We start from the raw sequence: 21,753 nt of genomic DNA, 5'->3' as shown, positions 1-21,753 counted from the left end.
GCTCTGCAGCCCAAGAACAGACCTGTTTTGGAATGCTATACTTATAGCTTGTAAAAATCCTTTTAAAGGATTTTAGAAGCCCATCACTATTACCCCTAGTGTTTTGAGTAGTACATATGCTCTACATACTGCATCCATGTATGTCAACTGCTCTGCCACGAGGTCTTCTTGGAAAAAAGAGAATTCTTCTGGACCACTAATCTCCATTTCTTCTTCATCATCTAGGTTACATGGGGAAGTGCTATGGAACCCATCTGTGCAGGAGGGAAAATCTGACTTGGTAAATTCATACAACAAACAGTGATTCAAAGGAATCTTTTTTTCTTTTTCTTTTTTTTTTTTTTAAATCATCACTGTACAGCAGAGCCCCTAAATGATCCTATCTGATATAATGGCCCCACTGTACCACATACAAATTTTAGTTGGAAAAAATTATAACCAGAAAAATAATTTGGACAAATGAAAGGTGGAAGAAGAAAAAAATAGAGAGAACTGATCTATTCAGCATCTCGCAGCTGAAGAATGGCTCAATCCATCCACTGGCTAATCTTCTGAAAGAGCAGCTTTTTTCTCCTGAAAAATTTCTTATTAGTATTGCAACCTTGTTAATCTACTTTTCAGTATTTAGGCATTTTATAATCTGAAAAAAAAAATCATTTTGACCAGACTGCAATTATATCCCAAGATATTGCATTAGGAATACTCTTATATTCAGATTTTCTCTCTCCTGTGTGGAAAAAAAAACAAGTTACCAGATTCTCTTGGCATCATTCTCACCTTCACAGGGCTACATGGATTATATTTAAGAGAAGCATTCCAATATTCCTCACCTTCCCTCCATCTGGGAAGATGCTCACTGTATTCCCAGAAAAAGGAATATAGTGATCATCTACAGTATTCAGCTGAGTGCTGCTTTGAAATCTGCACTGAGCAGCATTGGGGAGGTGAGAGAAAAGAGCTCTCCTCACCAAGGGGCAGACCCAGCACAGAAGGGAAGGGATTTCACAGATGCTCTGTGGCACCTTTTGGCTTCTAAAAGTTTGGAACAAAGCCACATTAAAAGACAAAGAAATATGCCCTTATTTTCCATGGTGCAGAAGGAAGTCAAACAGAAGATCCCAGAAAATAAATGCTCTCCTTCTCTTGTAGGAAAACCAAAAGGATGAAAAAGAAATAGATTGTTTTTTACCATTTGTTGAAGATTAACAGCAAAAGTACAGGGTTTAATACTACTGAGACTTCATTAATAAAAAACAAGCAGTACATTTCAGAGTATGTTGCGAAATTCTCCATATCCAATTAAAGCAGAACAAGCATTAAAGTTACAAGAGTAGATAGTGTGATACTTCATTTTTTTTTCCAAAATACTTGTTTTTCTTTTCTTCAGTATTTGGAAAACCTAGTTATCAATGTAAACTGCTACAGTTTTGATGCAACAAATTATAGCTATTGGCTGTATCTAGACTTCCATCTGTACATTCCAATTGCACAATTTATTGACAGAGCTAAATGAGATAAATGGAGCTCCACTCCAGCTTTATTTTTCTGTGGTTCATTTATAATAAGTGTAATTGAATGGACTTTTATTGAACTGTTAAAAAAGTCAATCTTTTTCCTCTTTCTATATAACTCCTCATTTTCCTTTCAGCTCATTAAATTCAAACCAAAATCCTCATCACTGTGTTGCAATCCTGCTCGAAAACTCACAGATCCCTTTAAATGAGCTCCTTGAGTGTTATGCAAGCTTTTCTTTTTCCATGCCCCTTTTTCTCCCTTCTCTCTCTCATCTTTGTAATGGGTAACCAGTTTGCCCTCCGCTCCCCGAAAAAGCCGGAATCCTCTTACACTAAGCGTACCTTATCATCTTCAAATAACTCTGATCCCCTGAGCTGCCCGAGCGCCCCACTGCCCTCCCGACTTCACTAATAGCAACCACACGCCCCTTTGAACTGCAGCCTCTCTCTTGCCTTGGTCCCTGCCTCGTTCTCTGAGGCAGGGACCACGTCGTATCTACGTACCCGATGCTGCAATCTAATCTGCTGGCCTGGACAATAGCAGCATTGAATGGAGGTCTCACTACACAAACCAGGCTGTGGGATTAGGCCCTAAATTTGCAAATTTACAGTACAATATAAATGCTTTAGAAGAACAATTACCAGCAAGTCTTCAAATCTAATTGTAGACAACATATTAGGAGTTTTGAACAAAATCTCTGAAAGAGCACAGATAAAGTTATGTCAAAAAATAAGTGATTACCCTAAAACTCCTCTCTGTAGATGCTCCATATTAACTGTGTTCTCCTCCTCCTCTTTTAAGTAAGAATCTCTAATCTGCAACAATTTGGAAAATGTTCTAATTCAAATGACCTGTCTGTAACTCAGGGAACTTCTGCTTACTTTGAACAACAGCTGGATTTAAATATAGCCCTTCCAAACTTTCTTTGTTTGACCCGTGAGACTCAAATCCCATGAAGAATATCAATAGGCACGTATTAGCAACCCTGTTCACTTACCTGTGTTCAGTAAGGAAAACATTTGGGCTGTGTGCAGTAGTCCTTTTTATGTATGCATCAATGACTGAGTTAATTTGGCACGTCAACACATTATGCATTGACATGTTATTTCTGGAACATCCGGTATGATTTTATAGGATGAAATGTTTCTTTTCTGTCATTTCCTTTGTCCCTTATTGCAGGAATTATTCCCCCTTTCCCCTCTGCCAAAGCTGGATGTTGATTCTAGTTCTCATTCACACACTGCATGAGCTTTTCAGCCTATGCCACAGGAAACCTTCTAACCAGGGTAAGGGCTGTGTGTCAGGCTGGATGCTGCACACAGCATATTTGTGTTACTACAGTTCACTATTGTTTCAGTGGATTGTGACCCCCAATAACGTAAGTTTTTCCTCTGTCCTTGGATACTAGCAGCCAGCCACTCAAATAGGAAAAAACAGCCACAGACACTTCCTTTGACATGATGGTAACTAGGAAGAAAAGCTTCATGACAACAAGGCTTGTGACTCAAGCTGCATTTTGTCACAGACCAGTAAGATGAGCTTTTTGTCTGGGCTTTGGGGTTTTCTTTCTGTTTTTTCATTTTTGAAACGAGAAAACCAACTGAAGAGCAGCTATATGTTTTAATTCAATGACACGGGGAATCTGTGACAATCAACCACTTAGCTGCTGCAGCAATCCCAAGGCTTTGGCTGAATACCAGAAGCGATAGAGCTCCCAATTCGCCCTCGAATAAATAGGCACAGGAGCCTGCGCTCCATGACTGTCCCCCCTCGCCCCCCGCACCACAACCTGCAGCCTTGTTCACAAGTCTCTAGCGAACCTGACTCTTAGAGGTGTCAAGATATTGTCAGTCAGCAGGAGAGTTAATGAAAAAAACTCCAGACAACACCCTGGGGCACCATACAGGCTGGGAGAACAGAAAGGAAGAAGGAAGCTGTAAGTGAGCTTACTGTCATTTTCCACTTCTTGCTTCTGGAACTGCTCCAAGAGGTTCTGTGCCCTCCTCTCCGGGTCAGAGCCAGGCATACTCCTCTTAAGGTAATCCAGCAATTTCAGCAAACACGGGTAGCTGGGTGGCTCTCTGAAATCCTCAGAACACTGGTCAAGCCAGGCTCTTAAGATTGATGCTATTGCACTAAAATCAAATACACAGACAACACACATTGTATACAATATATACCCCTGCAATAATATGCATGTGTACCTAATGCAATAATAAAACAACACTCAGACATTCATGCCCTATGAAGACAGTATGAAGACATTTTTGAGGAAAGAATTTTAGCTGTTCTTTTTATCCATGAGGTCTTATTAAAATCTCACTTAGATTTTGCCAAGGACTTCATTGAAGTTGCTCCTGGTTTGCACTACTGCAAGTGAATCCCATTATAGCTCAAAATGCAAAGTAATGAAGAATCAAATCCATTTTTAAAGCTACACTGAGACCCTAAGCTCAGGATATCAAATAATTATTGATAAAACAATTCATATAATAATAATAGAAATAACCCTCTCCCAAGCATACAAAGCAACCATCTTGAATGAAAACAGATCATTTTACATTACTAGTATTCCTTACATCTTGCTTCCCTGTATTGCAGTTTGTCAAGTTTGCAAAACCAGACTTGCAAATTACCTCAGAGATAAGTTTCATTTAAGCAGATGAAGATTTTTGCTTAGCTATACCATGGCCATGTTTGAGCTGCTACCAGAGTTAGACACACCTTCAAAAGCACAACATAATTCCTTAATAACTCTAGGTTTGATTCACTCCCATGCCAGCAGGAAAAGCTGTGCCCCAGAGAAGCTGCAGTGTTTGCATAACCACCGTTCCCCAGGATGTTGCAGAAAAATACAGGAGAGAAAACAAGGTTTTCATGACTCCTTCAGGGATCCTCTGGCAACAGCTGCCCAGTGGAAGCGCTGTATCAAACGCTTCTTTGGTGCGCTTCCTCTCATCAACCACCAGTGCCCAGTTTCAGGATTTTTATTATAAAATGCATAATATAAAAATGTATGAGCAAAATTTGGATTTCAAGGGCTACTTTTTAGCCTTAGCCTGAAGGCAATGAGGGGCAGTCAAACACTGTCCTAGGAGGTCTCCCAACCGTGCTGTTAGTACAGGAAAAGGATGTTTAAGGGTCACAGGGGCTGCAGGGGGTTCTGGTTCTCATTCAGGAAGGTTAACTTGGACCTTCTCACATACATGGGGATTATGAAGCAAAAATAAGAAGCCAACTACAGAGCACCGCCCACAGTCGATGCTTCTACAGACAGAGAGATGGGGATAAACCAGTGCCGCTGAATCAACAGGGCTTCCACTCTGCCTGAAATGGAAGAAAAGTTTCAGTGATCTATCATCTGCTTTTCCTGGCTGTAATATTTAAAATCTGCACAAGTGTATGTATAGGTGAATTTCTTTCAATTCTACCTTTGCAAAGATTTTTCATTTTTTTCAACCTAATGTTTGTCCTATGGTTTTCCAAGAATAACTTACAATGTTGTTGACAATTTTCAAACAAGCTTGAAAAACTGGAAGAAGTCTGAAAAATAACCAAGTTCCTCTCAGTTTTAAGAAAATTTATATCTGGACAGAAAAAAAATAACCAACTTGTTTTTCTGCTGAAAAAAAGACTGGGAGATCTCAGCCTCTTAATAGCAATCTGCTGGTACATCAGCATGTATATTTTAGCGTAGCGATCTGCACTGGCTATAGCACATTTTACAGGTTGGGGTGTCACAGATGGCATACCAGAAAACTTCTTAAAGAGAATTTTGTTTACATGAGCTGACAGGAGGGTTGGAGAAAATGGCCTTTGTGTACAATCTCATCACACAACACACGGGCAGGGCCACTGTCTCCTGATGGTCTATCACGGTGCTGAGAACAGGACGCAATACAAGAGGGGAAAAGCCACTGTTTCAGAAGAAAGCAAAACATCAAAACTTCCTGAGAAGAGAAGTCCTGAAGATTTCCTCTGGGACTCTGAAGCCATTGCTATATTGCAAGGTGTTCAAGCCAGCAGTCACAGAGACTACGGCGAGGCAGGGAGTGAGCCAGAGGTACTGCTTTGAAGGAAAGCAGGGGAGGTGTTCAGGAGAGAAGAAACGCAATTCCGTAGGGAAGCAGCTCTCACAAGCTCCACTGCTGTCAGAACAGCCAAGGTGATCAAAGGGACGACAGTCCCGGTTTGCAGCAGGTCACACATGGGTTAGGTCACTACTTAGGGTCGTGCATGTGCTGTGTGGTTAGATCCAGAACTTAGTCCCTCAGTGATGATATTTTTCACATCTCCAGAAAACTTCCTACAGTGGCACTGCCGGAACTTTCCAATAATTTTGTTTCACGATACCCTCACGCGTAAGAGTGCACCGTGTTCCCATCTCCATTACACAGCGGGGAGCAGGGCTATGTTTTCAATAAGAGCCTCTAATCACAGGTATCCATTTTGAGACACCGATGTGTCAGTTCAACAAGCAAGAGTGCTCTGGGCTCTGCACAGGCAGACGCTGGGCTTTTACAGCACAAATGCTCAAGAGCATAGTACATGTGAGGAGAGGCTCTGGATCTATCATATTAATGCCTGCAAAACAGACAGGGATAGGACAAGGCTACCACTGAGGACATCTCACTCCTCAACTGACAAGGCTCCAACAAGAGCTCAAATGCCAACGTAGCTTTCCTTTTTAGATCACTGTACAACAGGAAACCGAAAAAACAACCCAGTAAGCTTTCAGAGCAAAGCTGCAAACAGGCACTGGCAGATTTGTTCTACACATGGAAAACTACAGCAACAGTTAGTTAACTCAGCTGCTCAGGAGCACTCAGAATAAACCACCAGTTAAGAAAAGGTAAAGACAGCATCTCCCACTTTCCTAGTCACACCTTTACCACACTCTTCTCCCTCAAACAAGCCAACTAACTTTTGACCCCATACAGATGTGGTGTTTCACAAGTTGCATCCATTTTAGTCTATTGTTTCTTCTGTCTCCTTCTCTGATATTGTGGCAACACCAAATTTCTAACTAGTAAGTCGTCTTGGAAAGCTGACAGTAATACTGCTGGCGAAGCCAATGGTACCCAGCCTAGCTCCCCATCCCAGGGCATGAGGAAGGCCACCCCACTGCCCTACAACCACAGCCTTTTCCTTTCTTCTTCCATCTGGGGCAGGGGAACAGAATACTTAGCCCCATCCCCTTATCACCTTTCTTCCCCAGGCCTTTGCCCACTCACACGAACTTACCATCCCGCCCACTGGCTCCACTGCCTGCTTTCTCCGCAGCCTTTCCTTTGCATCCCACCTGAGGTCACCTTCTGTGACTCACTCCAAGCAGAGGGTAGATCAAAAGATACTTCTTGTTATTAATACAAGTGTTCCAGCTTCTGCATCTGCACCATATTCCTAACAGTGTTTTCATATTAAAGGCACTAAGAGACTGAATCTAGTTTCACAATAACAACTGAGTTGAATTTCAGGCAAAAAGGGAGGTTAGGTATTTTTCTTATGAGTGTTTACTGCTACAGAGATGATTTGGAAGGAGCTACTCCACAGAATACTTTTTTGTACTGACATTATTCATACACTCCTTAAACCAAGCTCAGTTTCCAGACGCTTGGTTGATGGCCACTTTCATAAACTGAAGAATAAACATAGTTTAACACAGACCCAGTCTCCCAGAGCAGGGTGAAAAGTTCACAGCAGTTACAGACACTGATTTTGCCAGCAAAATAATTTCAGTCAAGAGGGGATAAGGGAAAGGAAAGAGGTACACGGTGGCCTACTGACCTCCTACTGCCTGACTGTTTAATTGGTATGTCAGGAAGGGAAGCTTTCTGAAAATGACCTGGAGAAGAGCCCGTATCTTGCAGTAGCTTTATGTTTGATACCCTTGAGAAGAAACTGCCTGTACCTGATAGACCCAGAGCCTGATAGGAACACGAGCCTTCCAAGAGCTCAGACAAGAAAGAAACATCACAGGCTACACTCTTCACAGGATGATTATGAGCCATAAATTTTTCCTATGTTTGTTGGTTGTAAGAAAAAGCATTTTAATGTCCCTGCTCCGACAACCGCAAATTCTGGGCTCTGTTCAAGTTCATGCTTTCAACTTTTGCAGCTATTAGAAAGTCTTCTGATTTTTCTTAGCAAAATTTGCTTGAAACCCATCTCTGGATGTATCAGACCTTAAAATCTTCTATGTACTGATTAGCAGAAGCAGCATATTTGATTCCATCACTTGACAAATTGGGTAAATAGAAGCAACTCATCCCTGTGCTATTGCCCATAAGCTGCCACGGAATGTGTGGAGACTGCGGCTGCTCCAGGTCTCACATGTCTACTGAGCTGGCCTGGTAGGGCTTGGGGGGGAATGGAAAACTTCATATCCCATAGCTACGAGTGATTCAACAGGCTACGTGGAAACTCTGCGCAGTCCTCCTTAACTGGGAAGACAGCTGTAACGCTGGTCCTGAAGAAACAAATTCTCGCCAAAAAGGCGAAACTAGTGTTTTCTTTCCTGCCGCAACTATTTCTAAAGAACGAGTATGAGAGAATCTCAGTAACTAAGGAGAGTAATCTCAGGAGACGTTATGTTTGCAAGAGAGTAAACAATCAATTTCTTACAGAATTAGTTGGAGAGGGACACAGACACAACTTTGAGCTTCCCCAAACCCACAATTAAGCTCATCAATGGAATCGTCTTCAAGCCTTAGAGAACAAAGGTTTGAAGAACGCAACTAGAGAAGAACAGAAAGGGCTATTCCTCTCCTCCGCTTTCCATGCAATGGCTTTCAGTGTCGCTCACACAAATTAAGTCAGGTGTATTTTTGTATATGGGGAGCTTTGCTGTTTGTCAAACCTTAGTCTTAGCTTTGTATCGGGGTAAAACAAATGTAAACTGCAGGCGAAGGTTCATGTAATGGTAGCTCCTGACACCCAGCTCATTTCTAAGTAACGCGTTGGCGAGTTGTAGCATATGCTCTGCTCCTCTCTTGACTTGGGAAGGACTGTTGGAATAGGGTGTGGGGATGTCTTTCTCTGAGATATGTGAGGTCACCAGGGGAAGAGCTCTGCTAGCTATTCATTATATTAATAGGGAAGCCAATTATTATTTTTCTTTGCTCTTCCAATTATTCTTTTTACTTGATTCTAGTCGTTTTCTTAACTCTCCCACTCTTCTATTGCTTATACTGCCCTGTATTTGACTCTGCTTCTAATGTAACCATACTGGTTTCTGCTGTTGTTTTAGCTTAATTGGCTTTACTGGAATGAGTGCTGATTGCTGCTTTCCCAAACGAATCTTGAATGCTTCCCGCCATGGATTTCCCAGGCAGCAGAAAATTTCAGCCAGTTTGCTTTCATTTGTCTCACATTCCTTTGGTGTCTGTTCTCCTGAAGTACAACATTTCAGGCCTATTATTATTTATGCAATATTGTAACTACACAAATCACTTTCCAACAGGAATATTAACCTCAACAGGAAACAAAAGGCGAATTTTCCATCAGGAAGGTCTAAACGCACACAAACGTCTGGGACATTTGTCACCGTAACTAACTCCAAATCAATCCTGTAGTATTACATTGAAGGTTTCTTTCTTCCTTTTTTTTTTTTTTTTTTTTAATGCAGAAGAGGAGGAGTAAGCAGGGAAAACATATCATGTAGTAACTAAGCAGTCCCTTAATTGTCTTTATTTGAAGTTTTACCCAATTGCTGTGGAATGAAACAAGGAGATTGCAGTTTAGCTTTGAGTTGCTTTGTCTGCGGTTTCCAATCACGCGCCACATTCCAGGTTTCAACAACAAATAAATTCCACATTTTGATAATAAAGCAGATGCAGCTAGGGCCTGAGACTTAAGACAACGAAAACCCCAAGCCTTCTGCTTCATTTCTGTGACCTGTCATTCAGCTGAATCCACTCCAAATCTGCAAGCTGAAGCCAGTAGCAGAAGAAAGCCACAACCTTACACTCCAAGAGGAGGCCTGAAACGACTTAGCTGTTGCTCTAGCTCTTTTGGGATTAAAGCATGGGACTCTGCTATGCTGGTTCTGGGGCTGTGGAAGAGGAGAGCTTGAGGGCGTAAAGCTCCGTAAAGCTCTTACGCTCTTTGCTCTACATAAACTACTTCTCTTTGCCAGTCAGTTGACTGGACTCCGGTAAGAATCCTCCTTTTTACAGCACTGGGGATGTGAGTGTACAAGGTAGCAATGGGAAAAAAAGTTAAAATAAAGATACTTAAAATCACCATTAGAAAACCCACGCTACAACCAGCATATCATTTTCCAGCTCTAGCATTTTCTCTTCAGTATCCTTGAGAAATGTAACCTTAACTGGGACTTACAAAAAGCTCTTAGACATTCTTTGGTTTCATAAAAAGCAGAACTATAAAAAAAAAATGCATCAAAACAGGGCTCATTGCGGTTACTGCACAATATTTCCCTGTTATCTTCTCTGCCCTCTCTGTGGAGTTTCTTACTGCAGCAATCTGGCCAGCTACAGATACAAGAGGTTATTTCTGTGCATAGGCGAAGACATAAGATCTAGTGCTCCAAACTTACTCTTTTTACCTCTCCACACTAGATTTAGTGAAATGCCTAAAGAACATCTTTAAAAAATATGGAATAAGACTTCTGCCTCTTTTAAAAACCCTTCTCCAGCAAATAATCTCCTCAGGTCCACATTGCCAGATCTAAAAGCGAGGTGCTGAAGTAATTAAGACTGTTAACATTAAACTACTTTCCCTGAATGCAAACACGGCAGACAAACCCGGACTGCCAGACCTCTGAGCTGTGCTACACAGGACCGAATCACCTCTTCCAGGAACTTTCCTGGCAGAAGCCTTTAATCTCAGGGCAACATGTTCAGGGCCTTTTACCCATGAAGCGTGACGTGCTACCTCGGCTCTCCTGGTCTCGCAGCCTAAGCAGCACCATGGGGACGTGGCCTCAGCACTGGTTTGGACCCTTGCAACTAGCCAAAGGCTCTCCAAATAATCCAGTTAAGCTACTGGCTTGCAATAGGTACAAGCAGATACAGTATTTTATCCTTCAAATGCTTCATAGTTCTCTCTCTGTCCTCAGCAAGCTCCAGCCAGGTCTTTAGTGCGTATTTTATGGAAAAGAAGCATTGAGGTCCTTTAGTACGCTGCCTCTTCAAATGCGTGAGTCTGCTTTTGGTATAGCTGTCTGCCAGTGCTGGATCTGCCCAGAAATCAAACTTTAAACCACCTTAAAGGAGCAGGGGGAAAATGGGGCACAAGTTGCAATACAGATTATTTTACACAGAAAACAACCTTTTAGCAGTAAATTCAAAGTTAACTGAGGAATTCTGCTCTGTGAACAGAGCTTACAGCGATCAAGTCACATTACTAAAAGCACTGTTTCTATCTTATATGCAATACACAATTCCAGCAGGACCCAAAGTCCCAAAACAGCAATAGTTGCCTGGCTAGCTGATTCCCTTCCCAGAATATATAAGGGGCTTGAAATCTCTTTTTCATTACTATCTCATTCAAGTTTCCCATGACTACTGCCCATGAGGCGTAGAGAGTCTTTGCATCAGACATGAGCTGGAAAAGTACTTTATTTCTTCTTGCTCTACTTTCTTTATTCAATTACTTCTTTACTGAGTGACATGTACCAAAACCACACATTTGAACTATACAACCTCTCTCTCAAAATACAAAAGAAAAAAACAAAAAAATTGAATTATAATAAAGCATCTCTAGAGTTCCTATAATACATACTATAATACAGGCCCATCTTTAACTATTAAGTTTTTCTTAAAGCTACTCATCATGCTGATAACTTTCATTTATATTTGCACTAGGTATAGTTTTATTTTGGATTGTCACACAGTTTATTGTGGTGTATCTGTTATCCGCCTTTTGAAAGTCTACAGATTTCCTGAGCAAAAGATGTCTAATAAGCATAGAGAAATCCAAAGACTAGGACCATATCACCAAGGTGAGACAGTCCCACCTCTGTCACACCTCAACACAAATGCATGCAGAACTGAGAATCTGTTTGTATGATGCAAGGAAGAAGAGTGAGAAGAATCACTCAAAACAAGAGTCAAATAAGTTACTTCTTACAACCCTCATTGTAAGACAATTAAGAAAGGCACGGCATCAGATTTCCAGGAACAGGGGCTGAAGTCCATGCAACTCAGACATTTGACCAGTATATCCAGCCTTTTCTGGACTTCATGTTCCTGCTACTAGCTTTCACATTGCAATCCTGAATACCACTGTAAGCTCAAAAAACATTTAACGGTGTTCAGAACTTGCTCATAATTCTAAGGTCTAAGATGTGTGTGTATTTTACAAGTTCCAAGATTAGGGAACCTGCATTACAGAGCTTTTTAAAAAAGGCCAATAATAAAAGTTCTGAAAGATGCTGTGCATTAGACACAAGTCAGTCAGATCCCTATCAAAAAATCAAAACCCCTAACTTTTTGACCATGTCAGTGGTCCAAAAGGGCAAGAATGACACTTAAACAGCAGAAATTCCCCTTGGCAGCAAGGATCCTGAGAAGGCACGTTTCTGAACATAGCTGAAATCATCTTGGGTCAGTAACGACTATTTGTCACCGCAACAAATGTGAGAAGCAGCTACTGGCCCAAACCCAGAATCTGGAAACACACGGACAGGCTTATAGCTCCCACCAGGCTCTTAAACAACACTTTGCCACGAGTGCGCTCAAGACCTAGGATACGACTTCCAAGTTCAGCTTGTGTGAGCTGTGTGAACACTGGGTGGAATACGCAAATAATGTTAGGTTACATGCACCTGACATTTTCCTTCTCAAAACACATTACAACTCCACCCCAGAGGCACAAAAAGCACGGAGATCTTAACATAGAAAGTAGTAACCAGTGGGCTTACAGTGCAACACATAGGACGCAATATTTCTCCCCCAAACAAGACTTTGCAGAAAGCTGTTTTCTGAAAAATTCCATGAGATCTTTAAAAAGCCATAAATTTTTCTCCTGAATTGTTTCTAAACTTCCTAACATTTCTATAGTGGTTTTTTTTTTTTTTTTTTTTTTGGTGGGGGGGGTTGTTTTTAATAAAACCAGTGGAAGTGCTTTAAATTTCATGGCTGTTTCTAACACCTCAAGTGGAATTTTAAACTTCAGAATTGTTTTATCAGGCTCCTGTTGTGACAAACACAGTATCGCTGCTTGCAGACTATGCAATTCCCAGTGAAGTGTTCTTCCTCTGAGAAATGCAGAGCTAATGACAAGAAATAACATAGCTCTGGCACTACTTTGCTTTGTTTCTCCAAGTTGTATGAAACAGAGCACAACTGCATCACATTTCTAGTCTACGAGAGAAAAGGGCAAATGCAATTATATTGGAATTATCCGCAGACACGAGAAAACCTGAACTACTAGAACTATATGTTTCACAACAGGCCGACAAAGCCAACCTCTTTTCCAGAGTCCATTAATCATATCTAAGAGACAAGGAGCAAGAGCAACTGAGAGGCAATGGAAATTTTTAGAGCAGAAAGTGAATTAACATTTACACCTAATCTGTTAAAACACATGTTTTTACAGTTCATTATTGAACCTTCTACAAATACATAGTTGGGTAACAGGTTTCAAATTCAGATGTAAAAGGTATCTTCTCATGAGGGCCAAAGGATCAAACTCAGCTGTGCTAAACATGTTCATGATAGCAATATATTAGACAGACTCATCAGAAGTAAGGCTGCCCCAGGAACACAAACTCCATCAGTTTGTCATTTGCTGCCTGAGCAAAGTACTTACAAGCCAGCTCCATGCCAAGAGGGAAGACAGCATGGATGCAGTAGGAAGCAACTAGGCAGAGGGTATACGATACAACTGTGTTAATCACAGAATGGTAAGGTTGGAAGGGACCTCTGGAGATCATCTGGTCCAACCCTCAGCACAGCCCATACGGGGACTGAACCCGTGACCTTGGCATTAGCAGCACCAAGCTCTAACCAACTGGAAAAACAACTTTGCTTTAAAAAACAACAAATACACTCCTACTAAATGCTATTTTCTCTTGCACCCTTACCTCCAGAAACAACAAAAAACTGATGCATTTTGCCCACGTTTGATGTATGTTGCCTTGAGCAACATACAGCATCAAGATCACTTTCACCCTTTTTTTCTCCAGCTCACAAAGAACTGGAACTCTACTTCTGTCTTTGAGCCTGGGAAAAAGGCAGGGAAGGGATCATTCTCAGCATGACATTACCCTGGTGAAAGTATCTTCCACATCCTCCATGCAAATCCTTTATCTATTTTGCAGAAAGGTTACTGCTTTTGCTCAGATCTTATGGCTGGGCTGACTGAGATTTGAGGAGGCCAAATGGTTGCCCGAAGTTGCTCATTTTGCATGGTAGCCTAGGACCTGCTGGCTCCCTGTTGTTCTCTCTGTCAACTACATAATATTGCCGTCTTGGTGCTCGTGACCAAGTTTAAATTGTCATCTGCTCTTCAGCAAGTCCCTCTTGGCAAAATGAGAAGAAAATGCAGATAGTTCTCTTCTATGCCAACCAGTAAAGAATCAGAGAATTTAACTCGCACAGTGGCAAGAACATCCCAAACCACTAGAGTGTGTAGTTCTCTGTCCCTGCTAAGCATTTAAAAAAAAGGGGGAGGGGGGAAGAGGGATAATGTTTGGTTTCTAAATAGAGCCTATTTTTGAGAATCCCATAACATTTACAGACCTTAATTAAGCTCTACATTACTTCTGCAATCAAACAAGCGTAATTATTTCTGTTTTCATATAAAGCTATTGAAATTCCCATGGACAAGGAGCCTTCACCAATTTATCTACGGTGGTTAAACAAAACAATTTCAGAACGGATGACATAAGGCAAAGCAACCCTACTGTGTAACCATTCAGCTCACACAAAGGAGGGCAGCAAGATGTCTGGTACGTTAATGGCACACTTTGGGATCAGGGATATTTGAATCATTTTAAGCCAGACTCAGATCCTCCTATCCCAGCACATATGCCATCACACAGGTGAGCAGTGTGAAGGACAGGCCCAATAGTGTAGAACAGAATATGATTTGAATAAATACGCAATGCTTTTATCACACTAATCTGCCCAAATCCCAGGAATAAGAAATACATTGCAGTAGTTTTCTCATATTTCCTGATTGGATTCTGTATTTCATGTGACAAAAAAAAAAGTTGGATTTTTTTCCTATTTTACAACAAATGGAAGCTAAGTTGTAACGCCTCTTCTTCCATCACACCTTTGACAAATCAGTGCACCAGTAACGGATTTTATTTAAGGTTTTCTTAACTAATGGAAGCTGCAACAGAGTATAGGAAAACTCAAAATCCTGAGAGATGCTGAAAAGAATCAAGCATTTCCACATACGATAATCAAATACAACCACTCAGCTACTTTTTATTGCCACGGTGCATGCAAACTACAGATCATACAGACGTCAAAGTACAAATGCTGATGACCTACGATTCCTTTTATACTCAATATCTTAAGATAAAATGCAGTATGATACTAATGATGCACATGATACTAATAATGTAATATTTAGAACGTAATAAACATTCTAAAACAGCTTTGCAGTTTTTCTTGCAACACAGGATGGCATCAGAATTTAAACTTCACTTTAAAAGCAACACTGTGAATCACGTGGGACACTGAGGGAGTAGATACGTGTATTAGCACAACGCCTGATACAACCTTAGCTTTGCTCTGCAGACACTGCTGTAACACACAATAAAAATCAGTCAAATAGCAAGAACCATTTAATGCTGTAGATAAGTATAGCAAGGGAAACAAAAACTCCTTGCATGTTTAACCAACAAAACACTGGTCTAGCTGAGTTCATCACATTCACCTCTGAATGAACGAAGGATTTCCCTGACCAAAGGATTCACGGGCTGTATTACAGATACGTCACAGACAACTGGTATCGGACCTTTTGAACTGCAAGCACAGAGCACCAGGTATTTCCCAAGGGAAACAACTGCTACTCTCCACACATCCTCCTCCAATACCAAGTCTGACTGCAGCTAGCTGCACAGCGAAGAGCCACACTTACTTCCTGAGTACTGCTTTGGACGTGGAGGAATTCTGGCTCCTGTCATCTGCACAGCTTGAGGTCTCCAGGTTTCCATACCTAAAGAATGAGATGGGTGTTTAGAGCAACCTTGACTGAATAAGAAATAAAGCCCAAATAACCTAAGTCTTATACAATTATGACAAACAATTAAAAAATGTTTTTAGCTCAAACTACAAACGTATAACCTCACAGTTGGGGAAGAAACTCGAAGATTTTAGTAATTTTTTCTTCCTGAACGAAGGAGAGCGAGGCAGCATCTTCAAATCTAAACTGTCTGTTTATATGAAAGAGAGTCCTCTTAGCCTCCACACAGGAGGAACCGAAAGAGTTTCTTTGCTCACAGCTCCAACAGGCTGTCAGTTTTCACTCCATCCTTTCCCAGAGTGATTTTCCAGTATGCAATGAGGCTGAACAAATCCCTTCCTCCTCCTCAGTCTGTTTTGCTAGAATTTGTCATTCCTTCCAACTCCAGGTGTTCTTTCAAACAAAGCCATCTAGGTGGCAAATGCCAGCTTTTGCCAACACTACTGACACAACTGATGTGAGTGGAAACAGTCTGCAGCAGTGTCAAAATACCATTGGGAAAGAGGTAACCATAGGCACAACTCCAACAACGCAGAGAAAACTCTTACCTACGTATGCAACTCATGTGCCTTGAAGGGAGGATTACGCGCTCGTGTTGTCAATGGGAGCGCCCATTGTTTCACACACAGTTCCACAGAGAATTTAATGGCTCTTTACAGCCAGCTTTAATGAAGGACGACAACTACTCCTAGTCCAGAATAAGATAAGCTGATTTTACACATTTCTGTGTGCTTGACTAATTTTGTTCGTCAGGCACCTGCAGTTAATTAGAATACAGTGAACACGGCAAGTGCACATACTGTGTCTTTAAGCTGCTTGTTTGTGCTACATTGGAGCAGGTAAGATAAAGAAAATATCATGGGTTGTTCGTTTGTATACAGAAGGTTCATGGCAGAACCCAAACAGATTCATCCAAAACATTTCAAAGGACAGAAGTAAGCAGTGGTAGCTGTATGCTTTCCTAAGGTATTAGCCTACAACTTTATATAAGAATCACAGATCTGTAAAGAAAGTTAACTAGTGTAATTGAATTCAATCCCATTTTCTCCAGAAGATCTGCCAGGTAAGTAGTATGTTTTAGCACCACCACCCACAACCTTCATATTAACATTTTGCCCTACCATGGTTCATTTCATCTCACAACTTCACAGTACTAAAAGAAAAAAAAAATATATATATATATATATATATATAAAAAAACACACATGCACACTTCTAAGTTTCAACAACCTTCCAAACAAGGGTTTAAAGGTGGACTATTCCTCTATGGATAGAGAAATGCACAGAGAGGCACAGAGATGAATGGTTTGCATTACTGTAGAGTTACCTCTGCACACAAAGCAAACCCAAACTAAGCTCGTAATCCACACGACAGAAGTGGCGTAGTCACAGTTGTAAGGAGTCAGTTCAGCCTTATTTAACCTTGAAAATACCATGGTAAGACCACTTGTGTTATCTGAGACAGCTCACTGAAAACTAGGTCTGGCATCTCTATGTTGCACAGAGACATAACAAAAACAATAGCTTGTTACCACAAGTCTGTCCCAAAGCTGAGAACAAAATCACACCTGCCTGACCGCACGGCTTGGCCTGCCCAACACACTGCTGCAACTCAATAAGGGCTCTTGTGTCAGCAGTGGAGATTTCTGAAATCTCAGCATTTTATTTAATCACTCTGAAAGGAAAAATAAATAAATAAAAGGCACAAGACTAATAAAATCCTGCAGACTATTATGTTTTTAAGGGATGAAATTTTTCTCAGACTAAAATGATACTGCTCATTCTACAGGACTACAGAAGTATGAGAAGAGAATTTAAGTTCTTAAAATTGAAAGGCTCTTAAGATATTGAGGTACAAACAGCACAACCAATTTCACTGTTGTGATTTCCCAGATCTAATCTAAACATACAAAGAGAAATACGTCTACTTAGACCGACAATGGGGTAAAAATACAGTTCTAAACCCACTGAATAACACCTTAATCTCTCAGTGGTCGCACTGAATCAGCAGTAGCATTCACAGAGCAAGTTGTTACTCGGTACAAGAATGGCTGTCAATCTCATTCTGAACTTTTTTGGAGCATCAACAGCATCGGCGCTTTCTGCTATGTTCTCCCAAGCAGTTTCACACCCTACCCATGCTCCTTTCATTGAGATCAGCACTACTGAAGCTGTAAAACTGAACAGATACCTGCTTTCCAACTCTCTGCTACACCTGAATCCACCTCTTAGTCCTCTCTAGCCCTTTTCAGCTCAGTCATACCCTCAACACTTATTATTAGCATTTGCAATTCAAAATTAATAGAGCTAACTACTTGAGGTCATTCCTAGTGCTTTATTACAAGGATAAAATAAATTGCCGAAGCCTTAGGAACAGGCATACTTCCAAACACCTCAGTGAGCTCCATCATGCTGCTAAGCTGGTGCATAAAATTCAATCTGTTTTAATTTATTTTAAATCTATTGGCTTCAATAGCTGCACTTGCTTTTACCAGGCCTATATATTGTCCTGAATCTCCCAGACAGGATAATACTTGGTAACGGACAGCCTCATCTTAACAAAAGATACAAGAGTGAAGAGAAAGTTTTAAAGGAGTATACTGACACCTTCCTTGTGGTGATCTCCCAGGACAGAATTAAGACACGCTGCTGATTAAATGTACACCCTGCACGCGATGATGGCTGCTCCTCTCCTCTGTCTAAAGGGAGAAGATTTCACTCTCACTGCCGTCTGCTAAATAACCCGAAGAAAATAAATTTTCACCAATACAAAAGACACTTCCCCCCTCCCCAAGAGAGATATGCAAGGAAAGCTGTTTTTGAATAATAATTAGAATTTTATATTCATCTTTCATAACTTGCCATCAGTTCTTATAGCAAGATTTATTGAGATGACTCATGGTATCATTGTGTTCCAGTATTCTGTGAAATAGAAGATAGATATTTGCAGAATGTTGAGTATTTGCATTTAAATCCCACTAGAGATACACATGCTGATTTTTGTGACACAAATCAATAAAACAGCAATAAAAGCAGGCAATTTTCTGTACCAAAGCTGAGGAGCACGTAACACTTCACTACACTGCCAAACTTCGGTCTCTCTCTCTGAGCGAGCTTTGCATGAACAACAGGACATTAAACATGGGTTAGGAGGAGTTAATGATATATCTGATGTAAAGAACAGCATTACTGCTGGTGTCCACAGTTCTGCTCTCACCAGAGCCTGGACAAAGAGCCATTCACTCAACAGCGTGTAGGAATGCTTTGCATACAAAAAGAGACACGCAGAACAGAAGAATCCGGCAGTCCCCAGAACTTTTCAGCCTTGCTTGGTGTTTGGGAAGTTATGGACTCCAATCAAAGGAGCTCACTAGCAAATGAGACCAGAATGTAATGGGCAGTCCTGAATATTTAAATACTGAAAAACAGAGTAGAAAACGTACCCCTGCATTTTTGTCAAGGGAAGGGAAGAAGAGGGAAGAAAAGCGCCCTTTAAACTAGTAGGAAATAATAAGGAAAGGTGGTTCCCCACAGAAGTCCCAAACAACACCCTTATTTAGGGTTTGACAGCCTGCAAGTGTCAAAACAAGCAGTAAATAACTGGAAGAATAGATAACCAGTAAGAATCATAAGGTGTTTTGAATTATAAACACATAGCATCACTGAAATGAAACCACAACCGAGACAAGTTAGTTGGTATAGAGGAAAACAACAGAGGAAAGAAGAGATGCCATAGCAACAGAAATGGGCAAAATGCCATACAGAGTTATGGTCCTAAAATCTGTGGCTCTGCTGCTGAAGAACCCAATCTTGAGCACCTCCTAAAACACAAAGGACATGATCTGAATATTCCTGCCCAGGGAAGCTCTAGAGATCGCTACAGACTGCTAAAGTCGGGGAAGAGATAAAACAAAGAGCAGCTCAGACCATCCCTCATGCGAATGGTGCAGGAGAAATGGCACCTACACCCTGGAGAAAGCTGCACGCAGTGGATCTCCTCACGCTAAGTTTCAGCATGGGTTGGCTGAGTACAAACTGTGGGAAGAAACCACAGAATCCAGACCAGTAAGAACAGAAATGGCAAAAGCAGGTGCTCTGCGACATGGAGATTTTTCTTCATTCTTTCTCATAGACTTCACTGATCTTTTTTGCCCTCTTGCCCAGAACAGCACAAGTATCATAAGACTCTTTCCAGCTTTTGCAGAGCCTTCAGTTTCTGCTTGCTCCCTTACTCTTTCCCACCCTGCCCATTTCCAACTCAAACTCATCCCTTCAGCATTCCCTTTCCTTTTACTTTTCTCTCTGTTTAACCTCTATTGAGCAATGCTCCAGCAACAGAAAAGAACTGAAAACATAGAACGAATTCCTTTTTTGTCATCTATGATCATGCTGTTTCAACTTTTCTAGCTCTAGCTCTTCCTTCAAACAGTATCAATTCTCTTCTCTGTGGACTCCTTCAGCTAGGGACTGGTGGCTACTTCATGTGCTACTGTGCCAAGCACAGTGTGGCTCCTGGTTTGCCTTCAGGCACTATTCTAAGAAACACGACTACTACAACTAAATAAAATATGCAACAGAGGAAATCGGCTTATTTCTGCTCTTACCTGTAGAGTTAAATATCTTTAGCTTCCCTTAAATTTGTGAATAATTAATTCCACAGCAAACCCAGTAATGTTGGGGATACCAAAGGATCTCTGCGGATGCTTCATGCAAGGGCAACCATCTGCCCTATTACATTCGTAAATCCAGTGCAAGGAGGTGTTCACCTCCCTCTGGCTTTGCCCATTTCCTTTCTGCAAGAGTTTCTATCTAACATTCCAACATCAAAATGCTGAAATAAACTTCTTTCCTTTTGATTTCCCTAGCCATTCCTCCCAAACAGAAAATAACAGAATTTATAGTGTTAAAGACTTGGCAGATTTTCAAAGCTGTCTAGTGCATTTAGATGCCAAACTTCCATGAATACTAAAGGGATGTGGATGTCCAATTATCCTTAAATAGCTTTGAAAATACAAGCTTTTTTCTTTTCACTTTTCAACTTACTAGCCTAAGCTCAAGAATGCATTTATTTTGACTAAGCTTTAGCCCAATTGTGTTTAGTTTCACTTCTCCTCTATGTTAAAAGAAAATCTGTATAGAACCAAAATAATAAATAGGGCTCCAGGCTCTGATTTAATAGAGAGCAAAAACTTAATTTGAATTCTTTAAAAAAGAACAGATTTATTTGCAATCTCCAAGAAAGGCTAAAAGTTGCTCTGAGAGCAAGTAACACAATCTCAGTATACTAAAGACAGAAATATAAAGACAGCATATTAAAGAAATTTAGCGTAACAATTTACACCTTTTCATATGCCTTGACACTTTCTGCAACTCCACGCACCACAGTGGATGTAATGCAGGGCAGAATCCACCTTTAGAGGATTTTCTCCTCGCCCAATTGGTTTGCAATTTCTGTGATGACAGTACTAGCACAGGACGTGGGAGTTAAAAACACCGCAAGTACTAGCACCATGCAACTGCGTGATTCCTGCTGAGAAATAACTCAAACCAGGTGTGTTTCGCTTTGCTCTCCCTATATAACATGAAGAGGATTAAAGGCTGCACAAGTCACAGGCACCTCCCCTTAGCCCACCCTACCAGACAGGGAGAGAGAAAACCACTAACTCAGCTACAGCCTCACAGCAACTGAGAATTACAGCATCCAGCCTCAAAAGGCCTCCCTGAACTACGGACGGCTGTAAAACCTCACACATTACAGGGCACAATATTACCCCTTATTTTATCAGAACAAGGGATAAAGCAAGGGATATATGGTTTTCCCCTAGAAGATTTCACAAAATCTTACACAGTGCAGACTCATTTAATGAAAGTACACATTATTCTGAATTATTCACAGGTGAATAATAGTTCCCCCTTTTTTCCCCCTGACCTAATACATCACTGTTGCTTCAGCACGGCATCTGCTTTTTCTATTGTCTCTGCCACTAAGGCAAAAATATTTCACTTTTCATGGTTAGAAATGAATGGTTCATGTCCCCAAATTCAGCTGATGTTTGCACTACATGGCACGGG

General features: G+C 41.0%; 1 protein-coding gene across 3 annotated transcripts in view; it reads right to left on the bottom strand.

Moving 5' to 3' along the window:
* Window positions 1–21,753, bottom strand: part of RGL1 (ral guanine nucleotide dissociation stimulator like 1) — a 78,562-nt gene that overhangs the window by 23,499 nt on the left and 33,310 nt on the right. For 2 of the 3 annotated variants that reach the window (XM_062581260.1, XM_062581263.1), the window contains exons 4-6: window positions 15,577–15,654; window positions 3,466–3,650; window positions 130–254 (exon numbers count right to left, since the gene is read on the bottom strand). In XM_062581260.1, the coding sequence (XP_062437244.1) occupies window positions 130–254; window positions 3,466–3,650; window positions 15,577–15,654 (388 nt within the window). The remainder of the gene's footprint in view (window positions 1–129; window positions 255–3,465; window positions 3,651–15,576; window positions 15,655–21,753) is intronic. The other variant, XM_062581262.1, reaches the window with a different exon arrangement.

This window comes from Rhea pennata, chromosome 8 (assembly GCF_028389875.1).
Source record: "Rhea pennata isolate bPtePen1 chromosome 8, bPtePen1.pri, whole genome shotgun sequence".
NCBI classification, from domain to species: domain Eukaryota; kingdom Metazoa; phylum Chordata; class Aves; order Rheiformes; family Rheidae; genus Rhea; species Rhea pennata.
Note: the sequence above shows the minus strand (reverse complement) of the source record. Positions and strands in the feature narration are given on the sequence as shown.